This window comes from Lissotriton helveticus, chromosome 9 (assembly GCF_964261635.1).
Source record: "Lissotriton helveticus chromosome 9, aLisHel1.1, whole genome shotgun sequence".
Taxonomy (NCBI): Eukaryota; Metazoa; Chordata; class Amphibia; order Caudata; family Salamandridae; genus Lissotriton; species Lissotriton helveticus.
Window position 1 is genome coordinate 424,235,891 of NC_136070.1, and position 24,594 is coordinate 424,260,484.

The following is a 24,594-nucleotide window of genomic DNA, read 5'->3' on the forward strand; positions in this document are numbered from 1 at the left end:
ACAACCTTGGGCAGGAAAGATGGCTTAGTACGCAACACCACTTTGTCCGGATGGACAGAAAGGAAAGGTGGAGTACAAGAAAGGTCCTGGAGCTCACTCACTCTCCTGGCAGAGGTGATGGCAACCAGGAAAGCAGTCTTCAGAGTAAGAAGGCGGAGAGGACAGTTGTGAAGTGGCTCAAAGGGAGCGCACATCAGAAACGTAAGAACCAGGTTCAAGTCCCACTGAGGCATCACAAACGGAACAGGAGGGAACATGTGTGTGATGCCCTTTAGAAATCTATTTACAATAGGGGACTTGAACAAAGAAGGTTGATCAGGCAGCCTCAGAAAGGCTGAAAGGGCAGAAAGGTAGCCCTTGATAGTGCCCAGAGCAGAGCCCTGCTGGGCAAGAGAAAGAAGGAAGAGAAGAACCTCAGAAAGAGGGGCAGCAAGAGGATCCACAGCCTTTGCTGTGCACCATGCCACAAATCTGTTCCACCTGCAGGCGTATACCGACTTTGTGGACGCCTGGCTGCCAGAATGACGTTACAGACTTCAGGAGGCAAGTCAAATGGCCTCAACTGTCGCCGCTCAATCTCCAAGCATGGAGGTGGAGACTGGACAGGTTCGGGTGGAGGACCGTCCCCTGCTGCTGCGACAGAAGGTCCTCCTGAAGAGGCAGATGAACCGGGGGATCGACTGACATACTGAGTAGCTCTGGATACCAGTACCTCCGAGCCCAGTCCGGAGCCACAAGGATGACTTGGGCCCGGTCGCGCTTGATCTTCTTCAAAACTCTGGGCAGAAGTGGTATAGGCGGAAAGGTGTACAGTAGACCGCAGCTCCACTCGCGACGAGAAGCGTCTCCGAGCGAGTGCCGCCTTGGAAATTCCAGCGCGCAGAACTGATGACATTGCGCGTTCTCTTCGGTGGAGAATAGATCTAACCAAGGCTCTCCCCATTGCTGAAAGAGGCCTTGCGCCAGGTCCGAGTTCAGACGCCATTTGTGATCCATCATGCACCGACGGCTGAGCTCGTCCGCCCTGGCGTTCAGAGAACCTGCCAGGTGTTGAGCCACCAGGGTCACGCCCTGGCGTTCCAGCCATTGCCAGAGGCGCAGAGCCTCCTGGCAAAGGGTCCACGACCCCACCCCGTCCTGTTTGTTGCAGTACCACATGGTGGTGGTGTTGTCCGTGAACACCTGCACTACACTCCCCCGGACAGAGGGGAGGAATGCTTTCAGAGCTAGACTTATCGCCCATAACTCCAACAGGTTGATGTGGAGCCGGGACTCCGCCGGAGGCCTCTGATCTCCGCCTCTCCCATGTGGCCTCCCCAGCCCTGGAGGGACGCATCCGTCACAACTACGTGCTCCGGTTGGGGAAGGGAGAGGGATCTGCCGCTGACCCAATCGCGGACCGTGAGCCACCACTGCAGCTGTCTCGCAGTGCCCTCCGAGATCAGGACGTGGTCGGATAGGTTGCCCTGATGCTGGGCCCACTGAAACTTCAGGTCCCACTGCAGAGCCCGCATCCGCCACCTGGCGTGATGCACCAGCAGGATGCAGGAGGCCATCAGCCCCAGAAGCCGCAGCGTCAACCTGACCGATATCCGGGATAACGGCTGAAAGATGGAAATCAGAGCCTGAATATCCCGGACCCGCTGTTCGGGTGGATAAACCCGAAACCGCGCCGAGTCGAGAACCGCTCCGATGAAAAGGAGCTTCTGAGAGGGGCACAGGTGTGACTTCGGCACATTGATGGAGAACCCCAGCCGGTGCAGGAGTTCTGCCGTAGTCTGGAGGTGGCTGACGACTGTCTGGGGCGAGCCCGCCTTCAACAACCAGTCGTCGAGGTAGGGGAAGACTGAAACCCCTAACCTGCGCAGATGAGCTGCGACCACAAGACATCACCTTTGTGAACACCCGTGGGGCGCTGGTAAGGCCGAAGGGGAGCACGGTATACTGAAAGTGCTCGTGGCCAACCGTGAACCGCAGGTAGCGCCGGTGGGCCGGCAGGACGGGGATGTGGAAATAAGCGTCCTGCAAGTCCAACGCTACCATCCAGTCTCCTGGGTCCAGGGCAGCTAGGACCTGAGCCAGTGTCAGCATCTTGAACTTCTCCTTCTGGAGGAAGCCGTTGACGTTCCTTAGGTCCAAGATAGGGCGTAGGCCCCCTTTGCCCTTCTTGGGTACCAGAAAGTAGTGGGAGTAGCAACCACACCCTACTTCTGGCCCAGGAACGCGCTCGATGGCCCCCTTGGCCAAGAGGGCCGTAACTTCCTCCTGCAGAAGTCGCAAATGATCCCCCGATACACGGTGGTTCTGCGGTGGCATGGCTGGAGGAGTCGCCTCGAAGGGGAGGGAGTAGCCCCTTCGGACGATCTGCAGCACCCACCTGTCCGAAGTGACGGTGCGCCAGTGGAGGTGGTGATGACGAACCCTGCCCCCCACTGGCGTCACATGGGCCTGAGAGCACGGACTAGGAGGGTTTTGAGGCGGATGCTGCGGGGGAAGGTGTGGACTGACCTCGCCGTTGTCCCCGACCGCCGGGACGGCGGTTCCCACGACCGCCACCGCGTTGGGTATTACCCTGCGGAGCGTGGCTGGCAGCACGTGTGGGTACACCCCTTCCGTGGCCACGAAAGGAATGAAAGGCAGCCGATTGCTGGCGCGGGGCCGAGAGGCCCAAAGACTTGGCCATAGCCCTGGAGTCCTTAAAGCGCTCGAGCGCATGGTCTGCCTTGTCGCCAAAGAGGCGACGGCCATCAAACGGCATGTCCATCAAGGTGTTCTGGACATCGGCCGAAAAGTTAGCGGACCTTAACCAGGCGTGACGTCTGACCGCCACCGTCGTTGCCATCGCTCTACCCAGTGAGTCGGTGGTATCCAGCCCACACCGTATAGAATATTTGGCTGCATCCCGGCCCTCCACAAGGGCTTGGCCGAGTTTGGCCCGTACCTCCAACGGGCACTCTGGCAGCACTTCCGCAACCGTATCCCACAGAGAGTGGGTGTAGCGGCCCAAGAGGCATGCGGTGTTGGAAGACTGCAGTCCCAAACTAAGGGACGAGAAGATCTTTTTGCCGTACTGCTCGTATCTCTTGGATTCCCTGTCCGGCGGTGCCGACGGGAATGCGGTCTGGGAATTGGAGGCCTGGATGACCAGGCTCTCGGGGGTAGGGTGGGTGGACAGGAAACATGGGTCACCCGGTGCTGGGCGGTGGCGTCTGGCCACGTTCCTATCTACGGGCGAACCCGTAGCGGGCTTGGACCAAGTGCCCAGAAGAACGTCGGTCAAGGCCTCATTAAAGGGCAGAAGAGGCTCGGCCGAGCTTGACTGCGGTTTAAGGACCTCAGTGAGGAGATTAGTCCTCACGGCCGCGACGGGGAGCTCAAGGCCCAAGGCCTTGGTAGCCCTCATCAACACCACACTGTAGGTTGCCCCCTCCTCCGAAGCCACGGTAGGAGGGGAGACAAAACCAGTGTCTGGAGAGGTGTCCAGGCCACTGGCCTCCCCAAGGTCTCCTGCCCAGTCCTCATGAGACTGACACTCTCGGGTCAGAGGGTCCTCAGACCCCTCCCAATCCCCTTCATCACCCATCTCCTGAAATTCAGGGTTCTCAACTAATGGGGCCTGCTCATAGAAGTGAAACTCCCCAAACGACATCTGGAGCGGTGCCCATCGGGGCCGTCCCGACATCGGAACAGGAATGAAGGGGGCATCGGGGACGGCGCCGTCCTCGAGGCGACACCTGATGGTCGACGCCGGGGAGGTCGTAAGGTCCACCGGCGACGATCCAGATCCCGAAGAAGGTCTAGCGACGTCCCGCGGCGCCGGGCCTTAAGGCGCTGGCGGCGCCGGGACAACTGTACCCTGCGGCGCCGGGCCCAAAGGCACCGGCGGCGTCGGGATAGCGGGAGCCTGCGGCGCCAGGCCCGAAGGCGTTGGCGGCGTCGGGGCCGAAGCACCCGACCCGCTAGAGGCCCCAGACGGGTCCGCTGGGCCCGAAGGCGCCGCGGAGCCCGTCGGAGGAGAGAGTTTCCTCATGGCCATGAGGAAGCGCTCGATCTCCTCCGGCGTTGCGTAGAGCCCAGGGACCGGAGCTGAACGCGGCGCCCGCGACTCCGACGGAGCCGCGTGGGCGGTGTCACCCGAACCCCCGGCCGCATCGCGCGAGCGTCGGGGGGAGTCCGCAGAGCGATGACGCCTCTTGGACTTCTTGTGCTTTCTACCTGACGACGACTTTGACCCGGAGGAGTGCGGCCTACTCCCGGAGCAGTGGTGGCTCCGAGCCCGCGACCTGTCCCTCGACCTCCCGTGGGACCGAGACCTCTCGCGGCGCGGGACCGACTGCCGGAGTTCGAGTCGCCTGCGGGACCGCTCCCGCCTGGCTTTCGAAGAGAGGGCCCGGCAGTCGGAGCAGGCCTTGTCGTCGTGATCGACGCCTAGACAAGTTAAACACAGGTGGTGAGGATCCGTGACCGACATCGTGCGGTCGCAATCCTCGCAGTGCTTAAAGCCGGGCATCCCTACGGCACCAATCGGAGTCGAAAGACTTCGAGAAATGATCAAAAACGATCAAAAAGTTAGTCAAAAATTGACTAGGGTTACTGCTTTTTCCAGATCTGCGCTTGCTGGCGCGGAAAAAAGAAGAACTGACGTCAGCACGTGGAGGCGGCGTCTAAGTACTCCGACGACGTCATCACCGCGCTGACGACGGACGCGGAGCCGCAGACGACGCCTACCGACGCGCAAGGGTACTGCTACGCAAAAGTTTCCGGATCCAGTCTGACGCCTGGGGATATTCTAAGGTAAGGAATCTAATACTAGCATGTCTCTTTCAGATTCGTGGGCGTTTCGGACTCTTTTTTTAAGTCCCGCCCCCCACATCCTCCCTCTCGCCGTCCCGTTGTCGGTGCCTTCTCGAAGTTCTCCCTCCCGCCCGCCCACTGTCCGTGCCTCCTCCCTCCCGCCCGCCCACTGTCCGTGTTCGATGCTGTCCAACCTATCCGAGCCTACCTCGTCTTGTTTATCCCCCGCCCTCCCTCCCGTTGTCCGTGCCTTCTCCCTCCCTCCCGCCCGCCCGCCCACTGTCCGTGCCTCCTCCCTCCCGCCGCGGTCTCACCACCGTCCACTATTAGCCAGAGCCCTCAGGGTCATATGATAGCAAGCGCTCCTCAGCTGTTGTTTTTTTTTTTTTTCTATGCCCTTCTCATCTCCTCTTCGGGGGATTGGTAGTCACCAAAGCAGGCAGTGCCATGACATCAGCCGAGGGCAGGCGCTGAAATATTCATGCGCTCCGAGAAGCGTGCGTCTTTAGAGTCATCAGCTGCGCGGCACGGGCTCCTCTCGCATCTGGGGCACCGTGGACTCCATTGACGGGAGGAGGGTCTCGGTGCGCGCGTGGAGCTCCGACCCTGCCTCAAAACGAGCAGGCGCGCGAGGACGCAGATCCCGGTGCCGGCGGTCTCTGCCAGTGGCCCCTCATTCACCACCTCAGAGGGCATCACCAGAGAGGAAGGGCAACAAAAAGTTGCAGCTGTGGACTGCGGCGCAACCTGGGGGCGGAGGGATGGCAGACAAAGCTGCTCCTCGCACGGGCCAGTGAGTTATTGTGAAAGGCGAGCCAGCAGGCTCATGCAACGGGGAGGGGGCTTCAGAGCGGGGACCCGAGGCGCAGAGGAGGTGGCGGGGTGCCCACGTCTGGGCCAAGATTGGGGGCACGGGGACCTGTCTGCTATCGTCCGGAGCCCAGGGCAGCCCGTTGGAGCCTCGCGGGCACGAGCAGGTGCTGCGCCAAGGGAGTCGTGCTCAGGTCAGGCTAAAGTTCTCAGCAGCTCTCCCGCGGCGGTTGTTTCACTCTACGAGATAAGGAGGGTCACAGCAGAGTCCCCAGGAGCAGACAGCATCGCGCTCAATACCACCTGCAAGCAGCCCCAGCACGACTCCCCCAGAGACTCGAGGTAAGAAAGTTTTAGCCCCTCTCGCCTTCTCCGCTTGGTAGCGAGCACTGTGCCTCTCTGGTCCATCTGAAGCGATGCCACAGATGCGTGGCTCATCTGTGCTCTTGGACACAGATCCAGCCCTCCTGCTCACCCCGGCCAAGTTAACTTAGCCTTTCATTCATTTTAGTTTGATAAAAATCAGTACCACTGAATTAGGTATACAGCCGCAAGTTACTCTTCCGGGAAGAACATGCGCCATACAATTGCACGTCATCTTATGTCATGAGACTACAAATCAGGCGAAACCGTTGCATTGTAAATGCTTGTTCAATTGCCCATCACTACCATTCGTTCAGTAGGTGCCGTGGCACTGAAGCACTGCTATGATAGACAGCAGCAACACAATTATGGCTGTTTTACTAGCAAAAAGCTGGGTTGGGAACACTTTTTCTTTATACGCATTAGGACCCAGGTCACTCTTGTTGCGTTGGGAACAAGTCCCAAGCAACAGGGGGGCGAGATGTGGGTTTTTCGCTCTCTTTTTGTTTTTGTTTAACCCAATGGGTCACAAAGCCTGGTTTGCTCTGCAGGCCTAGGATTAATGGCCCAGTTGTGTGGGGGTAAGGAGTAGATATCATTTGTGCTGCAGAAGGCACGGGGCCCAGGGGTGTGAGATACCAACTAAACCCCAATTAGTGTTGTTTTACTATACTTTCTTGCTTACATTAAGGCTAGTGCAGCACTACTGTGCCAGTGTTGCTTTGGGCCTCAAACCAATGCCCCACGAGAGAGGAAAATTGAAGCAGAGATGACACCTTAGCTTAGGTCTCCGAGAGATGGCAGACCAGGTGATGGGACAAGATGTTGGCCCATTTATTCAACAAGGGGAAGAGGAGACAGCCCAATTCACAAGGCAGTCTGTCACTCAGTGAAGCAGATGCAGTTGCACTGGGATTCGTGAGGGTATAGAGTCGATGCTACACAGTGACAACCTTACTTTATAAAAGAGGCATGGAGGCTCATTTTCTTTGCTAACAATAGGGTCGAGGCACCTTGCTGCAAAGTGGTGGGTAACACTTGGGAGCTCATTTTATTCTGAAAGGGACAGCGAATCTGTTTCAAGTTTGAAGTGATGGCTGGGCGTGGTGGGGAAGGGGTGAAAAAGGCAGAGGACACAGCCTGATAACTTAGGGTGGTTGCTATCATTAGTCCAGCACATGCAGTTGCATTGGGTCCCATGAGTGTTAGGGGCGCACAACACCCCAATTATGAGTAATATTTTATTTGGTTAATTTCCATTTTTGCTTGATATATTTTCTTGAAAGTGCCCCTTAAATGATCCTCCATGCACTCAGCCCTTAGCCTCCCCCTCACCCCAAGTACTGTCATAAGGTTTTGGAATAGGGTCAGACTTAAAAATAGGGTTCAAAGCAAAACAGTTTGAAGGCGTCTGGTCTATAGCAATACAAGAGCCATCATACCTAGGAGCATTACCTTTCGGACCATTACCGGATGATCTGGTTGAAGAAGAGGGAGCAGCACTTGGGCGGCCTGAACTCTAGCACAGCTGTAGTATGCTTTCCCTGAGTGAGAGTCTAGTATGGCCCCAAGGGAGGTCTGTATCTGGAGGGGCTGGAGATGAGATTTTGTGACACTGATGGTAAAGCCTAGGCTGCGCAAAAGATGAAAGGTGGCCTGGGTGTGCACTCGACATTGTTCCATTACACTGTTTATCAGGCAATTGTCTAGGTAAGGGATACCATTCCTTCTGAGGTGAGCGGCTGCATCTGCAAGACATTTTGTAAGCACCCTGGTGTTGTGATGTTTAACAGGGCCCATGCACAAAAATCTTCCATTTTACATGTCCACGTTTCAACTTCACATCGATTTAGACAAGGGCCTGCTTTGCATATACATAATAAGGTACTCCGAAAGTATTCTGCTTGCAAGCACATTTATTCGTAAGCATTTTATCACAACACTGTACATTATGTACAAGGATGAAGTACACTGAGCACGCTGCCCTTGCATCTTGTTGTTGTCCGTACCGAGGCAGCTCTGAGCTGGAAATACAAACAATAAATAGCTGAGGATCTCAGGCATAGTGAGAACTGGGCCTGTTTTTATTATGTAAACCGCTTCTGACATTTAGCTCGTCAGAGGAGCACTTTCAGGAATTATTCTGGACTCTCGCCCGTGACGGATTTCCAGTCCTGCTGACTTCTATCAACATCCTGCACAGAACAGAGGCCTGTCCCACAACAGGCTGGCTTCCTGATACATCACTCATACAGGTAAATGAGGAGTTACGCAACTCCATGAGATCTGGCAGAATGTACACTATAATATGCTCTCTAGCCTATTTAGGGTTAGGTAGGGTGTTTAGTGGGAGATATATTCATATTATCACTGCAAAGTCATAATGGTTGAACTATTCATCTTTTTCACCATTCTTGTAATGCATGTAACAATGCTTTGTTTCTTTCTGCTAATAATTGTAGCTCATGATTTTTTTAAACAAGAATACAATTGCTTCAATAAATATTTAAAATGTCAATTTGTGTTGTATATTTCTCTTCGCTCTCTTTGGGCATGCCCAAGGTAACAACAAAAGGGTCGATCTGTTTCCCCAGGGGGGCGGGTTGGGCTGGGGACTAGAGAACAGAGTGGGCATTTTCTGAGGCTGCAGATACCATCAGGTACCTCGTCAGGTTTAGTGGTCCAGATGGGCCACTGTGAGCTAGCCAGGAATTGGGACAACATATTCTGATGGTATGAGTGACTCAGTCTCCATACTCTATGACACATACTTACTTAATAGGAACCATACAACACAGAGCTGTGGTCACTCTGAAGGGCAGCAGCTTGAACTGATAAACTGATAATGCTGATTACTGACCACAACCTGGAAGCTGCAGCTATGTGCAGGGTGGATGGGTATGTGAAAGTAGGCGTCTTCAAGTCAAGGGCTGTCATGAAGTAGCCTTCCTGTAGTAGGAGGGCATTCTGGACTGTCACTGTGTGGAAGTGTTCTGACAGTATGTACTTGTTGAGGGGCCTGAAGTTGTAAATGGACCTTAGTGACCTATCCGTCTTGGGGATAAGAAAGTATAGGGAGTATAGCCCTTTGCCATGATGTTGTGGCAGCATGGGTTCTAGAGCCTCTTTGTTGAGTAGTGAATGCATCACCTGGAGAGAGTCGCTTATATTCCAGACTACATTTGTGTCTGTGGGAGGAGGGTGAGGAGGCCGCAGGGATACTAGACAGTACACCCCTGCTATGAAATCTAGAACCCACTGATTCAAGGTGGGGCAGAAACCCTTGTAATCTACTCCCTATAGGTTTTCGATGAGGGGGGATGGGTGGGAGGGGGTTTGTAAAGGTGTCGCTGTTTGGATGGTGCTGCCCCTTTAGGGGTTACGCCTTTTCCTCTGCCTCTACTGTGGTTTTTATATCCTTTCCTGTAGTAACCCCCAGAGGGTGTTTGCTGCTGCTGTTATCTGGGGACTAACATTGATGTTAGTAGTGGTTTGGCCCCACCACGTGCGGAAGAAGGAGCCATTGGCAGATGGCATCTGTAAGCCACCCTAGGCTTCAGCCGTCTCAATATCCTCCTTTAGTTTTTCCAGCATCTGGTCAAATTGTGGGCCGAACAGATGTGCTCTACCAAAGGGCAAGTTGACCAGGTCCTGCTGTACCTCTGGCTTGAAACCTGAAACATGCAACCAGGCAAGACTGCGAAGGATACTGGTCTTCACCCCTCGAGGAGCAGTGTCTGCTACGTCTAGGATGCAAGGAATATTCATGTTAGAAATCATTTTTCCCTCAGCTTCTAACTACTGGCCCTCTTTTTGTACTGTTCCAGGAAGTGGTAATACCAGTAGATTAACCCGAACAAATTGGTGATATGCCAGTGCGCGGCAGAATGGGCCGCTACACATTTCCCTGCTGCGTCAATTTTCTTATTCTCCCTGTTGGGAGTTGGGGCATCCCCGTTTCCTGGGAATTTTCCCATTTTCAGTCAACTAGGGTGTCAGGTAGCAGTTGCCCCCTTCATGTAAGGAGGGTCAGAGGGAGAAACTTTATACTTCTTCCCGACACTAGGTGGGATGACCCACGCCTTGACCAGCTCCTAGAAAATGTCAAAGGCTGGTTTGGCCATCCCCCTAAGCACTGGAAAGTACTGTATGGATCTTTGCGTGGTAGTCTCTATGAGAAAGTGGTCTTCTTTAGGCTGTTTGTGCATTTCCTCCTTGTGGAAAGCTGCTGCCTTCTGCAACACCTCATGGTAAGGAGGAGTATCATCCAGTGGGGAAGGTTTAGCCTGACAGAGGTCGATCAGTGTCGCCCGGAGGCTCCACATGGTAATCATTGGGTTGTACTGAGGTCGTGGGTTATAGGGTGCATTGTAAGGATCATAGGGCTATCACCCCCAAACACTGAAGGAGGGGAAGGAACCCTGAGGTGACAATGGTGAAGGGTGTACTGGTAGTATTGAGTAAGGCAGCCGTGGAGGTGGGGAATGAGGTAAAGATAGAGGGGATGAAGGGCGAGGCAGATGTAAACTTGGTAAAGGAGATGGGGAAGTGATGCCCTTGTCATTGCACCGAGAATTCTTAGGTGCTGGCTCCATGAATGGATTCCGCGCCTCCTCAAAAATCAGTTTCCTCTTTGGAGGAATAGGGTTCTTTGCCTGAAGAGAGGGCTTTGCTAGAATTCATCAGGTCTCAGAATGAATATGCATTCTCCATTGTCTGGCGTGAAGCTCCTCTTAAAGCTGATGGAGGGCTGGCTCATCTAGATCCTCGGAAGCAGTAGAGGAACTGATGATGTACATTGGCCTGCCAGAACTGTACCGGATTTTGGCTCTGATGGCTTGGACTCGCGGGTGTCTTCGATGCCAGACCTAAAGGGGTGCCTGAAGTCTAATGACGTGGCTTGGAGGAAGGCTTCAATGCGGAGAGCTGTGCATGCTTTGGCTCGGAGTCAGCAGTTCGGTGCCAACCATGGTCTTACAGCAGTGGCCGACCAGAGTCCCATGATTGACCTGTGGGCTCAATGCTTGACCCCTCTCAAGAGTGATGCCCGGTTTCCAAGCAGTGGTGAGCTGTGGGAGGCTGGGATATCGGTACTCACTCTAGCCTTGTTCAGAGGTGGACTCTGTGCAAGTGAAGGCGCAAACACCAACATTGGAGCCAGAGTCGTATTTTTATCGCAACACCTAAGCCTTTGCGCCGGAAGCCTCCAGCTGCTGCTCACTTTTGGTCTCCTGTATCCTGAACAGTTCCAGAGTATCCTCTATTCAGAGGTGCACCATTGACGTCGAAGCAATGAGACAATGCAGACAGTACCAGAGAATTTTCTTGTTCCTGAAGTTGAGACACGCTAAGCAAGATGCCACCTGGTGGTCTGGGAACAGAGGTTAAACACCTGATGGAGGTCTGTCCGTTCATACTTCGCTTGACACTTTGGGTAGTACCAGAATGGAGTCCTTTCCATTACGGGCACATTCCCTGGTGCAGCTAAACAGATGGAACCACAAAGGGGCTAATCCTTGTAAGGGGTGTTGAATTTATTCGACCGCGGAACCAAAGGAAAAGCAACAATGCTTGGAACTGACGCGGAGACTCGCTGTTAATTCTTCTGACACGCAAGAAGGATCCGCGTGGGCCTGGATAGAACACCACATGGAGTTGAACTGGAGCTCAAAGGGATACGTATGAACCAGACAGCGGAGAAAAAGAATTTAACAATGGAGTCAATGCCCATGCGCGTGACCAGAAATAGGCGGAGTCACTATACCATGTGGCTCTAAAAACTTCTTGCACAAGCCCAACACTAGACGTCAGGAGTATGCACAGCATATGTATCTACAGCTACACGTGCCACAAACACATCTTTCTTTACATATTCAATGAAGCACTTAAAATATATTTGGTTCAATTAAAAAACCTTTATAATTGTTACTAATACTCAATGAAATTTAGAGTGCAAAATTGAAATTCACATGCTGTACTAATGTGTACGTACTAGAACACCAAATGTTGCATCTAAAACATTTTTTGTCTTAAATTTAACTTTTCAAATGATTCATCAGCACTTCAGCAACCATGTGAAGCTGTCCTGTGGGTCTAAAGATACAAAAACCTACAAAAAATATATTACACAAATTACCCTTTTGTGCAGACTGTATGGACAAATTCAATTTGTTTTTTTCTAGGTCATTCTGATCTTCGCATATATTTAATTTGTTCTTGCAGACATTTTGACTTTTCATCTTTTTTGCTGGAGGAAAATTTTCTTGATCGGAACTCTAAAGGGGAAAACATTTTAGTACATTTTAAATGAATGAAGAACCATGATCTATACTTTGCCAAACGTAATTTAAGCATTAAACTAGAAAATTCACTGTAACAAATGTTACAAGCTTTTGATTAGTATGATACCACACGGTGTAACAGCAACATACAATATCACTACTTGTAGATGACATAATGGAGACTGTGGAGAACCACCAGATGCCGTCGTCACCCCTTCTGGAAGAGTTAGGGCTGTCTGGCATAGGGCTCTTTGGTGTGTACCTCTTTATCTGACACTACTTGACAGCTTTTGGGAAGGGGTTGTGTCATTTAAGAAAGGAGTGAAAACAGTAAAATACCTGGGGATATATTTAATGCCTAAACTGAACATGGCAACATACCGTGCATTGTGCAGACTATAAATAACGGTATGCACAAGTGGATATAACTATATTTTGTGGCTACAGAAAATAGCATCAAGTAAAATTAGTTTTATTCCTAGCCGTCTATATGGGCTTCAGGCACTACCAACAAGCAGAGAGACTGATCTTTTAGGATGTACAGAGGAATCTGCTAAAGTTTATCTGGCAGGGTAAATACAGAGACTAACAGCTAAAATACTGACAGCACTAAGAGAAGTTGGACAACTTGACTTCCAGACATGTGGGACTATTAAATGGCAGTGCAACTGCAAATTATAGGGGAATGTTTGTAATGTTATTCTACCAAGAACTGGGCCCTTACAGACCAATGTGTGGCAGGTTGATTAATAAGGGACATAGCCTGGCCATCCAGAAAATGCATATATCAAGCATTACTACATCTATGTGACGAGTAAGCTGTTAAATGTATGGGTATCAGTTGTGACCAAATGGAGTGTCAAGTCACTTCCCTACTGATGCACATAGATTATAACACAGACTTCTCTCCTGTAATTGACATGATAGGGTTTTGTATAGTATCCAATATATACTGGGGTGCATACTTAAATCCTCTGAGCATGTGAGCAAGCCTTTGGGATTGCAGAGACTGAGCATTTCCAATACTATTGAACAAGGCACTGGAGTCACTCAAAAGGAGATTCATAAGGGTCTGGTGAGAGCGACACCATGTAGAATTGTATTATTTACTCCCTTTAGATAGTACCATACAAATCAGCATACAATGGAAGAAGGGCATCTAATGTGCATGGGCTTCTTTTGAGTTTCAGGACTCATCTCTTTTCCAGAGCCTTGACCCATTGTATCACATGTGCACATCAGTTGTAAGCATAGCAAGCAAATAAGAGTCTCTAGTTAGGCAGATAAGGGGCTTAAAAGCAAAGCAGAGGCAATCTCTATCTGGAATGGTCCAAATACTAAAGTCTTCAGTTTGACGAATCCACAAACTAATGGAATAAACACTAAGGAGTTGTACTCAAACGCAGTAAAATGTCAAAACAAGAATATGTTCCTTAATTGTAACACTCGCTCCCTGCTTGGGCTTCCTCCCTAGATTGATATGCAGTTAGGAAATTCACCCAGTTGGGTAAAATGCTGGATCACTGAAAAATAAAAGCATTTCAGTTCCAGTAGTGTGGCACTACTGTGCGGCAAAGTCAAACATATCTGTGCAGAGATCTGTTTATGAATAAAAACTGGCAAGAACAAGCTTGGCTGCACAATACAAGGGGTGAAAACTATTTTTTGTTGTTGTAAAATGATCAAACAAAAGGGTGCTAATATATTATTAAAGGTGGGGTCCAGAAAACATGTGGCACATGCAGAAAAATCCTGGAATATCTCATTTGGCTGACTCTTTTTCCTGTGAGAAATGGGGGGTGGAATCTTTTCATAAAGTTTCGCAGCTCACCAGCCCCAAGCACCAGAAATTCTATCTATCTATCTATCTATCTATCTATCTATCTATCACCACAGCCAAGACTGCATGGGAAAATTGAAATAACTATAGTAGAGATAACCCCAGATTAACATGAAATAATTTACATTGTAAGTTTACACTAAAAGGCTACAAAGATGTCCGTTTTAACACAGTGTTGCAGCTTAAAAAGGAAAATGTTTGGCTAACCTTATGAAAAGGCCCTTTAACAACATACCGCGTGTGCAGGATTCTGGTGACTAATATCCATGTTTAATTGTCCATCTCCTTCTTTAAGTGAAGAGTCACGTGAGACAGACAAGTTGTGATTTTCATTTCCAAAATGTTTCTCTTTAATTCCTAGTGACTCTGCTACCTAAAAATAAAGAAACAATAAGCAGCTTGCACAAAACACACAAGTGGTAAATGGTAATGTTTACATTAGCTGGTTCCCCAAGTGCCCAATTCACAAGAAGCAGTAATAAGTCTACACAAGTGTGCATTTTACTACTTTTTGGTATATACAAATATTGCCACTCCGACGCGTAGAAATCTGTGCCAGTCAAGCTTCTAGACATATTATTGGCATTGTCATGTAACTCTGGTACAAACTGCAATTTCCCTAGTATGCATTTGCACACAGTGTACTATAAAGCATTGGGAAAGGCAGTACAATTGTTCAATTGCTATATGTTTCCACCTGCTCACAATCCTTTTCATGGGTATACTACTACGTAAGGGTACTAAGTCGTGGTATGAGTAAGAATGAATATGCTACTTACCAGTATGCATCTGTTCTTGGCATGTAGGGCTGCTAACATTCATATCTTTTGCATTAGATCGCCGCCTAGTGTTGGGTCCGGATGATCGCACATTGTTGTCCTGGAAGAGTCTTCGAAGTATCCTGAGATAGGTGGCTCCTCCCCTGGACTACAGTGCGCATGCTCCTTGTTAAGTAGTGGACGAGATAGAGAGGTGTGTGCCCTGGAGGAGTCGGGGTGTAATGTGCAGAGGAAGCAGAAAGAGGTGAGGTCAAGGGGGATTGGGGCAAGTTGAAGGGGAAAGAGACTGGTAGTATTGAATTTAAATAATTGCTTTTTAAACCTTTTGAGCTTTAGAATAAAATCTGTTTTATTGATATTTAAGTAGATGTACAACACAAGAATCAGCCAACCTACATCCAGTAGCCTGTGGGAGAACAACAAGGGCAAAACACCAATAACAAGAGGAAAGGTGGTCGTTTGGTTGAGGGGGGAGGCGAGAAAGAATAAGGGGAGGTAAGTAGAATTGATCAACAACCCTCAGGAGGGAAAGAAATAAAGCGCTCAGGGCATGAGGGGGAAGATGGGTACTGGAGTTTGTTACCCACATGTCAGTCAGAGTCCTGTTCCAGGCATTCAGGCGGAGTACTCGGTGGTACGCTTGGCAAGTCAGCTCCCTAAATTAATTAGAAAGGAATTGGATGCACGGACTTGAAATGTTGTCAAACCAAGGCAAAGTTCCGTTGATCACTGCTATTAATTTCTCCATTCCCAGAAGTTGCCACATTTTATGTAGCCAGTCCAGTCGTGTCGGAGCGGCATCTGTATCCAGGCAGGATAGGAGGTCCTATTTGGCTGCACCCAGTGCTAATGTGATAGCCCGCCCTCTCATCAATTTCAGTGGGTATATAGGGGACTCGGAAGGATCAGTAGGATGTAGCTGGGAAATATGGAGAGATCGGTGTCATACATTTCATTGAAATCCGCTCGGACATCCTCCAAAAATTGTTGAATCTTGAGGCAATGCCAAAGGAGATTTGTTAGTGTGCCCATTTGTCCACAGGGCCTACAACAGGCAGCATTCTTGCCTTCCTTCCAATCAGCCACTCTGGCTGGCGTAGAATACAAATAGAGTGTGATTTTATTAAGCATGTCCTTGACAGAGGCACTACATAAAGAGGCACAGGCTTGGTGTAGTATATCGCCCCACTCCATGGCGGTGTTGAAAGTACGTTTGCATTCCCCTTCCAAGCGCGGCTGTGCCAATGATTTAAAGGGTGTCATTGAGGCATCGAGGAATGCGTTATTATCAGAAAGAATACCTATGCCTGAGGAGTGGGTGATCAGGCATTTTTCAAGTGATATAAGGGGTTTGCTAGACTGTGGGTGATTGTGCGGTTGTAGGACACAGCGGCGAATGGCAACATATTGCTATGCATTGGATGGAAGGCCACAGTTCGATTGGAGCTGCCTGAAGCCAATAAGTCTACCTTAATCATGAAGGTGTTCCACACTCTTGCAATTGGCGGTCTACCACTGTGCGAAGGAGGGCCCATGTAATGCTGGTGGAAAGTCAGGGTTCCCTTTAATTGGGGTCTGATGCAACATGCGAGTGGACAGTTTCCGCAAGATTTGTGCTCTATACCATACTCCCATCACTGCTCAGACTATTGGGGAGTTATAGACCCCTGACAGTCGGTGGGGTTTAGGTAGCCATAGTATTTTCCAAAAATGGATTTGTGCTGCCTGGTAGTAGCGTAGTATATAAGGTGTGCCTAACCCACAGTTCGCTGGAGCCAAGTAAGCCTGTTTCTTCGCCATGCGCACCTTTTCCCCAGCTCAGATAAAACCATCTATGAGATGATGTAGCTTGCCAAAAAGAGAAGAATGGTGCAACCAAGTCAGCATCTCCATAACATAATGGATATTGGGCAAGAGTCTAATTTTGACCGCTTCAAGTCTCCCCAGCCAGGAGAGGGTATACCCTTTCCATAAGGAACGATCGAACCAAGCGGTAACAAGGAGCGTGGTTTAATTGCTTTCAGCGGAGCGCTCAGGCATCAGGAGTATCCATAGGCCCAAGTACCCCACTCCGTGGGTAGCCTAAGTAAATGGAAAAAGGCCTTCAAGTTGGACTTGATCAGGTTTTGGGATTGTAAGACTGAGTGCCTGAGATTTCTGGAGTTTGATTTTTAATCCAGAAGCTTGCCGAATGCATCCATCTCTTGCATCAGTGGAGGCAAGGAGGTAAGTGGTTTAGTTAAAGTTATCATGAAGTCATCGGCATATAGTGCTAGCTTATGTTCCCTTATTGTTATGCCTGCTATGTCAGGATTCCTGCACACTCTTTCAGGAATGGGTTCCATATATAGGGCACAAAATAAAGGAGACCAGGGGCAGCCCTGTCGAGTGCTCTTATTAATGTCAAAGGGATGCAACTTCAGCCAATTAATTTGAACCGTTGCCCTATGCTGGGGGTAACTACACCAAATCCAGCAGCGGAAGCACGAGCTGAGGCTCATCTTAGCAAGCACTAGGTGAAGATACAGCCAATGGACACAGTCAAATTCCTTCTCTGTGTTGATGTTAGGAGGAGGGCCGGCATACAGCAACGCTATGTTTTATCAAGGAGATGGCAAAGGTATTATCACAGCAGCCTCTCTCTGGTATAAACCCAGCTTGGTCAAACGAGGACTTGCATATATGGAGTAAGAAAGCTGATAACATTCGTGAAAAATGTGGCATCTACGTTTAGCAAGAAGATGGGGCGACAGGATGCGCAATATGCCGGATCCTTGCCAGGCTTAGGGATGACGGTGATGGTCGCCAGAATCATTGTGTCCGTGAGAGATGGGTGCCAAATCGGGAGCAAATATTTTGCGGAAGTCCGAGCTTTAACAGTCATGACCAGGTGTTTTGCCTGGTTGCAGGTGCTGTATGGCCAAATGCACGTCAGTGGGGTGAATGTCCTTGTCTAATTTTGAGGCTTCTTCTCAGGGGATCTGAGCCAAGAGGACCTGCATCAGATACGATTCTGCGTCTCCTATAACGGACAGTAAAGTGCTCAAACTAATTTGCTAATCTCAGTCCACCCTTGTTGCCCTGCGGATCCTCAATCTCCTATTCTTTGTCGGAGTGCTTGGCATGGAACCTGTGTGCTATTAAGCGGCCTGCTTTGTTGCCCCCTGCATGAGATTTCTGATCCATGCCAGGGGTGTGGAATTTATTAAAATATCTACTTGTCCATGGGGCAGGTTGCTTCATGAATCTACTTGTCCAGTAACAAAATCCACTTGTCCCTCTGGTGCCATGTAGTGCTAGCAACACATTATGGCACCAATCTCATTATGTTGGAGCTCTTATATAGCCTCTCTGATTATGCAGGGCTCATACCATAGTAGTGTTTGAATACTAGCAATCCCTATATGTTGCCACGTTTCCGCAGATATACATACTGGAGCTGTAGGTAGTGGCAAGCAATAGATCCAGGGTTGGAATGCCCTTTTGAGTCCGTGCAAACCAACTAACTTGCATGTTTTAAGGGTTTTCAACAACTCTTCTCTAATATTTTCCCATACTGAAAAATGTTGGACATTTACTCCTGACAATGGCAGAGGTAAACCTTCTTCCAGAGTTGGGGAAAAAAGTGGTTGGAGGGAAAATGAACTTGCAAACACTCAGGTTTTCGCATTAGCAAATCTATACATGCATATTTGCTCATGTTAAATGAAGTTCACAAATATTTTCACGAAAGACATATAGCTGCACTTAATGCAAGGGTGCACTTTTGAGATTTTCTTTAATAATTGGGCCCCAAATTTGGTCTGGCGTTAACCATGACTTTTTATGTTTATTAAAATTCTCTCTCTCTGTATCGGCTGGCTTCACTGTGGTGACAGCATTCTGTCTTTTACAAGGAGCATATCGGCACACAGAGTAGTTTTGTTCAGTGCCAATACTAATGTGGCAGTGTGTGCTTTTTCTGCCAATGTTTGTTATGATGGTGAGGGCCTGGAAGCTCTCACATCAATAAGGTTTTACAAAAACCATGCAAAAACAAGTCATGCATTGCCAAAACTAAAAGGCCGACCACCGATTTCAGACCTACTGGCTTTGCCAATGCTTGTTTAATTTTATGTTTCCCATAACCTTATTGAAACTGGTTACACTGATTTTGCAATGTGAATACTAGCATGCATCAACACATTTTGCTAAATGATTCTGCCAAGAAAGGGTACCTGAAATTTTACAGTAGTTTAGCTAAATGTTTTTTCCCTACTTTCATTTGTTTAGGAACATTTTATATTGAAAGCAAAGAATCATTAATGTTGCTTTCAAGCTTCTGCTAATATGCGCATCTAATCAGAGCATTCTGGGAGCATTATGCATAGCCTCATACTGCTAAAGTTTTAGACCGTGTATACACATTTTTATACTAACCCACTGTCAGTAGTGCAGTCAGAACTTACATTTACTTAGAGCGCTCACCCTAATAATAAAGGCTTTCAATTAATGAACCATAAATACGAGTTTGAACAACATTAACATATGCACACAAACATTAACTTAACTGCAAGCAGTGCCCTTCCCTGACCCTTAACGTGGTACTGCAAACTGGCAGCCAAAGGGTTTGTGCTGCAAGGGGTTGGGCCTACTTGTCCCAAGGACAAAATACACATTAAAACTTGTTGCCCTTGACCCCAAACAATATGTCCTGGGCGTCGGGCTATAGGAATTTCACATCCCTGTCCATGCGCAGAATCTCATATTCTGCTTTATCTATAGCAGGGGCCTTAAGTTGCTTGCGGGCCCCCATAAGTTGGAGCTGCATTTGAATGGATCCAGTTTGTTTATGTGTCTCTTCCAATTCCCTTATCTCATCCTCCAATTGTGTAGTTTAGTCCCTTTTACCTCGGTTGAGTTGGGCCACAATGGCAATGAAGTGGCCCGGAATTAATGTCTTTCACGTATCCTACAGTAGGGCAATGGGGGTGTTTGGGTTGTCGTTAGTGTCTACAAAGTTGTGAATGGTGTCAGTTATCTCAGTGACATTGGCCTCATATGTGAGAAAATTATGATTAAGGTGCCAGGAGCGATTTGGAGGTGTAGTGTGTGGCTGGGGCATTTACTATAGAGGCCCACACTACAACTCCCTGATCTCTTCCATCCTGCAAATTCAACTTTCTCCATGACAGTTTCCTAACTGCATGGTGGACGTATCTACTTCACTGTTCCTTTGTCAGGAGGAACTCATGGGCGAGCTCTTGAGATTGCTGTAATTTACTATAAGCGGTCGGGCAGAAGTGGAGTGCTTGGGACACATCCCTGACCACATCCTTCCGACCTTACTTCTTTCCTTGCTTACCGTCCACAGAGGTGTCCACTTCTGCCACAACTGGTCAAATTCAACTATGCCTGTATCCTCCTCCTTCCAATCATATTCCCTTCCAAATACACCGTTATTCCTCTCCAATTCTCTAGCTGGACCTCTCTAGTATTACAGAAACCACTAAAGTTTGACAACTAATGCATCAGGTAAATTATTTTTGAATTTGAATGTTTAAAGCTCAAAAGGTGGGGGGGGGGGTGTACAAGCTGGTGCCCATGTAGAAGGGTCCACACGGAGCTCTGCCACCAATAATTGCAGAGGTGGCGGGACCGGTACACTTTGGGTCTTCTTACTGCTTTGACAAGGAGGGAAGGGCTCCCCAACATTTTTAGCCAGCAACGCTTTGATTTGGGCGCTGAAGCGGCCCATTGAAGTGACTTTCCCGAAGCAGCGAAGGAGAGCGCTGCCATTGACAAAATGTCAGCCACTGCGTCGCACTGAGCTGGTTGCAGTAGTGGCTAGTGCGGCCTCCGTCCTGGTCGTTGCCCACCTCCTGAGCTCCACACGGTGAGCAGACAGCTCAACTGTGGTCGGGCCTCAGCAGAGAAAGAGATCAACAGTTTGTGCGGGGGCGGGAGGCAGAGGCTGAGTGCTGAACAGCTCCAGGCCCCAGCAGGAGCAGCGAGGACAGAGTGGAGGAATGGGCCAGCTGTCGTGGAGCCCGCTGCCCCGTTAATATAGTGGGTGACCTGCAGTGGCTAAGAAACCCCCGGAAGACTGCATTAAGGGGGTAGGTGTGACAATTATCTGGACTCTATAGTGCCCAGATACAAATCCATCTTATTGACCTTTTTATTGACCTACACACGGCCTGGGCGCACTGCAGAGGGGAAACCAGACTCATTGCTGGACACTATTTTCGTTGCATTGGCTGCTGCACAGGGGGCTGCTGTGGACCGGTTTGCTCCTGAACGGCCCCCACAGGAGTCACTCCTTGAATGGTGAGGCCCTGAGAGACCGCACATATTTCCTGGGAGTTGGAACCTTCACTTTACCACCAGTCCCCCCCACCCCAATGACTCAAAGGAGAATTTAACAGCTTAGAGGCCTGAAGAGACCCTGGTAGCACATAAAGCACACAAGTAAAAATAAACGTATATGGCGTGAATACTCACGGGTGTCTTGGCGCTAGCGTTCCAGAAATAACCATCGAGTCTAAACAAAGTTGTCAGAATCATACAACTGGACAAGAGAAGTGCCAAGTTTGTAGCACTTTCCTGAACAGCTGCAGATTTGGTTGGGAGTTTAAGATTTTAACGGTAGGGAATTCCAAAGCTTACAGCACAAAAGGAACAACTCCTGCTGCCCCATCATGCCTTTTTTATTTTGGGAACCTCCACTAACCAAGCAGAGCTTGCTTAGAGCAAACAACTAGGAGAATGAGCTAAAAGATTTTTTTAAAGAATTCTGGCCTTGTCCGCTGAAGGACTTAATGCACCTGACAGTGCTTTAAAGTCAATCCTATCCTTAACTGGGAAACCAATGGGGGCTGAAGAAGGAATTAGAGATGGAAGCAATTTTTAAAATTTTCAAAAGCAGCCTGGCGGCTCCATTGGGAAGAGATTGAAGTTTTGTTTTACCAGACACTTCGAGCGCCCAGGTGCAAGGCATTACGATAATCAATCCTAGTGATGACAAGTGCTACAATGACCGTCTTTCGAAACTCAAAAGGTATAAATTGAAGAATTATCTTTAGATTCTTAAGCGAAAAGAAGCAGGAGGAGGTGGTCTCGTTAATTTGATCTGAAAAGCGCAATTGAGTGTCAATTATTAAAGACCGAGTCATTGCTCCTGGTGCTACATTTGGGCCTGTACAATATATGCGCCTGTTGCCTCTGGGGTCTCCTACTTAATGCCCATTTACGCATCTGGGCTTGGCTGTCCACCTTGCCTACGGTGCCAGCATGGCCACTGGACCCACCACTACATCAACAGTGTAATCAATCTGTGTGGGAGTGTAGGATCTAGATGGCACTTGCACGCTTGATGGGTTGCCCTGCCCCGGACTCACTGGCTCTAGTTTGTGCTCTCTTCATTGAGTATTTCATCTACTAGGGCGACACAGGTGAACAAGGGAAACAAACTTTGCTGGGCGGACAGCTCACCACAGCAGGAGGCAGGGTTGTGTTGCATGGACTCTGGACTTGACTCCGCCTGGTCTGGCGATGATTACCAAGGCTACTCCGACCTCCAGCTGCAACAGCAAAAAAGACACTACTCTCAATTACATGCTTACTAAACCGCCAGCAAAGCAGTTTGACCAGCATGCGGATGCCTCGTCGTCTGTCTCCGCTGCGACCATCTCAACGGGTCCCCGTGATGAAGAAGCTCCAGTTACACGTGCATTCCTAGAGTGTGTCTTCTGAACCGTAGGAGACATTGTCAAGGACATCAGAAGGAGACTCAGCGAATTGGACCAGAGAGTCGACTCTTTGGAGTGGCCAGCAATTCCAGTTAAGGGAAACTCGATGAGCACAGACGTGAACTTCTTGAGTTGCGAGATAAGCCTGCCGACCTCAACTAACTGGTTGGAAGATCTTGAAAATAGATCCAGGCGCTCGAATATCTGCATCCAACCGGCCCCACTGCAAGCAGATTTTGGAAAATTCAAAGACTATGTCCTCCGCCTGTTTCAGCAGGTGGCACTGGCCCTTCATGATCAAGACATTATTCTAGACCGCACCCACAGGGCTGACAGACTTGCATGAACTCCTGGCCAACCTCAGGACATACCCATCTCCATTACTATTGGCAGAAAGACGTCATCATGACACCAGTGAGGGACAAGAAAGTTGTTGACTTTAAGGGTGCAAACATGTGGTGGTATTAACACCTCTCCCCTATTACAACAGGAATCTTCGATCCCTCACCAACCTCTTTCGGGACAAAGGGATCAGATATAGGAGGGGACACCAGTTTCAACTCATCTTCGTGTGGAACAATGAGACCTGCAGTATTAGCACCCTGGAGGAGGACCACTCGCTGCTGGTCATAGATAAGTTGCGGGAGGACAACCCCAAGTAGTCACAGGCACAGCACCCAACAGCCCCACTCTGCGAGGTACATGAGTCTGCACCGGTGGGGACTCTACAGGCAAGGGGAACAAGAGGCCCATGGCGGGGTAGGGATTCAAGAAAACTGATGCAGCATATGGGAAGGAACTCTGAATGCAGCAAATAGCCAAGGTAGACCGTTGAAAACTCTAACACTAAGACTCTAAGGTGGTTTATGTTGGCTCCCAGACATACAGCTAACCGTCCTCCAAATCTGGAGGGTATACAATAAAAATAACATCTATCCTCAGAAACTATGATTACAAGGATAGCCTCACGGAGGAGAACCTTTGTAGAACATTTGCCCTGGAGCTGTGCCTTGCATAGAGAGATAGGATACAGTCAAACTCTTGGTTCTGGCAACATTGGGCCAACACCACTTGACAGCTAACAAGAGGACTGAACACCTCTGTTAGAATCTGAGAGGAGCCGGTGAGAAGTGCAGTCCACTTCAGAGTAGCTGGAGGGGGTGTGATTTGACCAGCAGTGTTTCCAATTACCATAGAGTTCAGTGGGGAGGAATGATATGTACAAAATAGGAGGGCAAGGCCGAACAAATTCAACAGCACAAAAGAATAAGTTGTGCAGCTCAAAACCACTTGGAAGGACCGCCAGAACTGGAGTGGATGGAGCCTTAATGAAGAGAGTCATGGCTAAATATAAATCCGCTCCTGGTGTGGCGGCCTTGGCTGGTGTTTAGCACAGCAGACAGAAGAAAGCCAATCAGAATAGCACAGGAAAGATTTCTCTGGTGAAGAGCAACCCTTAGATCTCAACAGACAAGTGCAAGATGGTACGAGACTGGGATGAGGGTGGGTGCAAGGATTTGAGGAGGAGGGCAGATGTTTAGGTATATCCACAAAGGGTAGAGCGGGGTAAATGTAATTCTGGCAACAGGACATTGGTAGGTTATATATGCAAACATGCCACGGGGAACACCTGGCAGCAGCATAGGATTCATACTGGATACCAAAGGAGCACTTGAATAAACTTCTTAAAAGAAATAAAAACTAGGGTTAGCTTGATTCCAAACTTTCTGACAATACTTGGAAGACTGGCTTGTGAAAGTGTTTGAGTCAAGGGGTCTGTTGAAGTTCTCCACTGCTGAAAGGGCACAACAGACACTGGTATCACTTTCTATAATCGTAAGACTATTATACTAGAGGGACAGCAACATCGTCGATACAGAGGGCTAGGCAGATGTGAACTATCACAAGAGAATGGCAAGATTTATAAATTTCAGTTCTACACTAGAAAACAGTGGTTCCCAAACTGTGCGCTGCGGCACCCTGGTGCGCCGTCAAAA

At 49.2% G+C, this 24,594-nt stretch overlaps 1 protein-coding gene across 5 annotated transcripts in view; it reads right to left on the bottom strand.

Moving 5' to 3' along the window:
* Positions 1–24,594, bottom strand: part of ZNF839 (zinc finger protein 839) — a 213,649-nt gene that overhangs the window by 31,139 nt on the left and 157,916 nt on the right. For all 5 annotated transcript variants that reach the window (XM_078660210.1, XM_078660209.1, XM_078660208.1 and 2 more), the window contains 2 exons: positions 14,324–14,461; positions 12,104–12,242 (listed from right to left, as the gene is read on the bottom strand). In XM_078660210.1, coding sequence (XP_078516336.1) covers positions 12,104–12,242; positions 14,324–14,461 — 277 coding nt within the window. The remainder of the gene's footprint in view (positions 1–12,103; positions 12,243–14,323; positions 14,462–24,594) is intronic.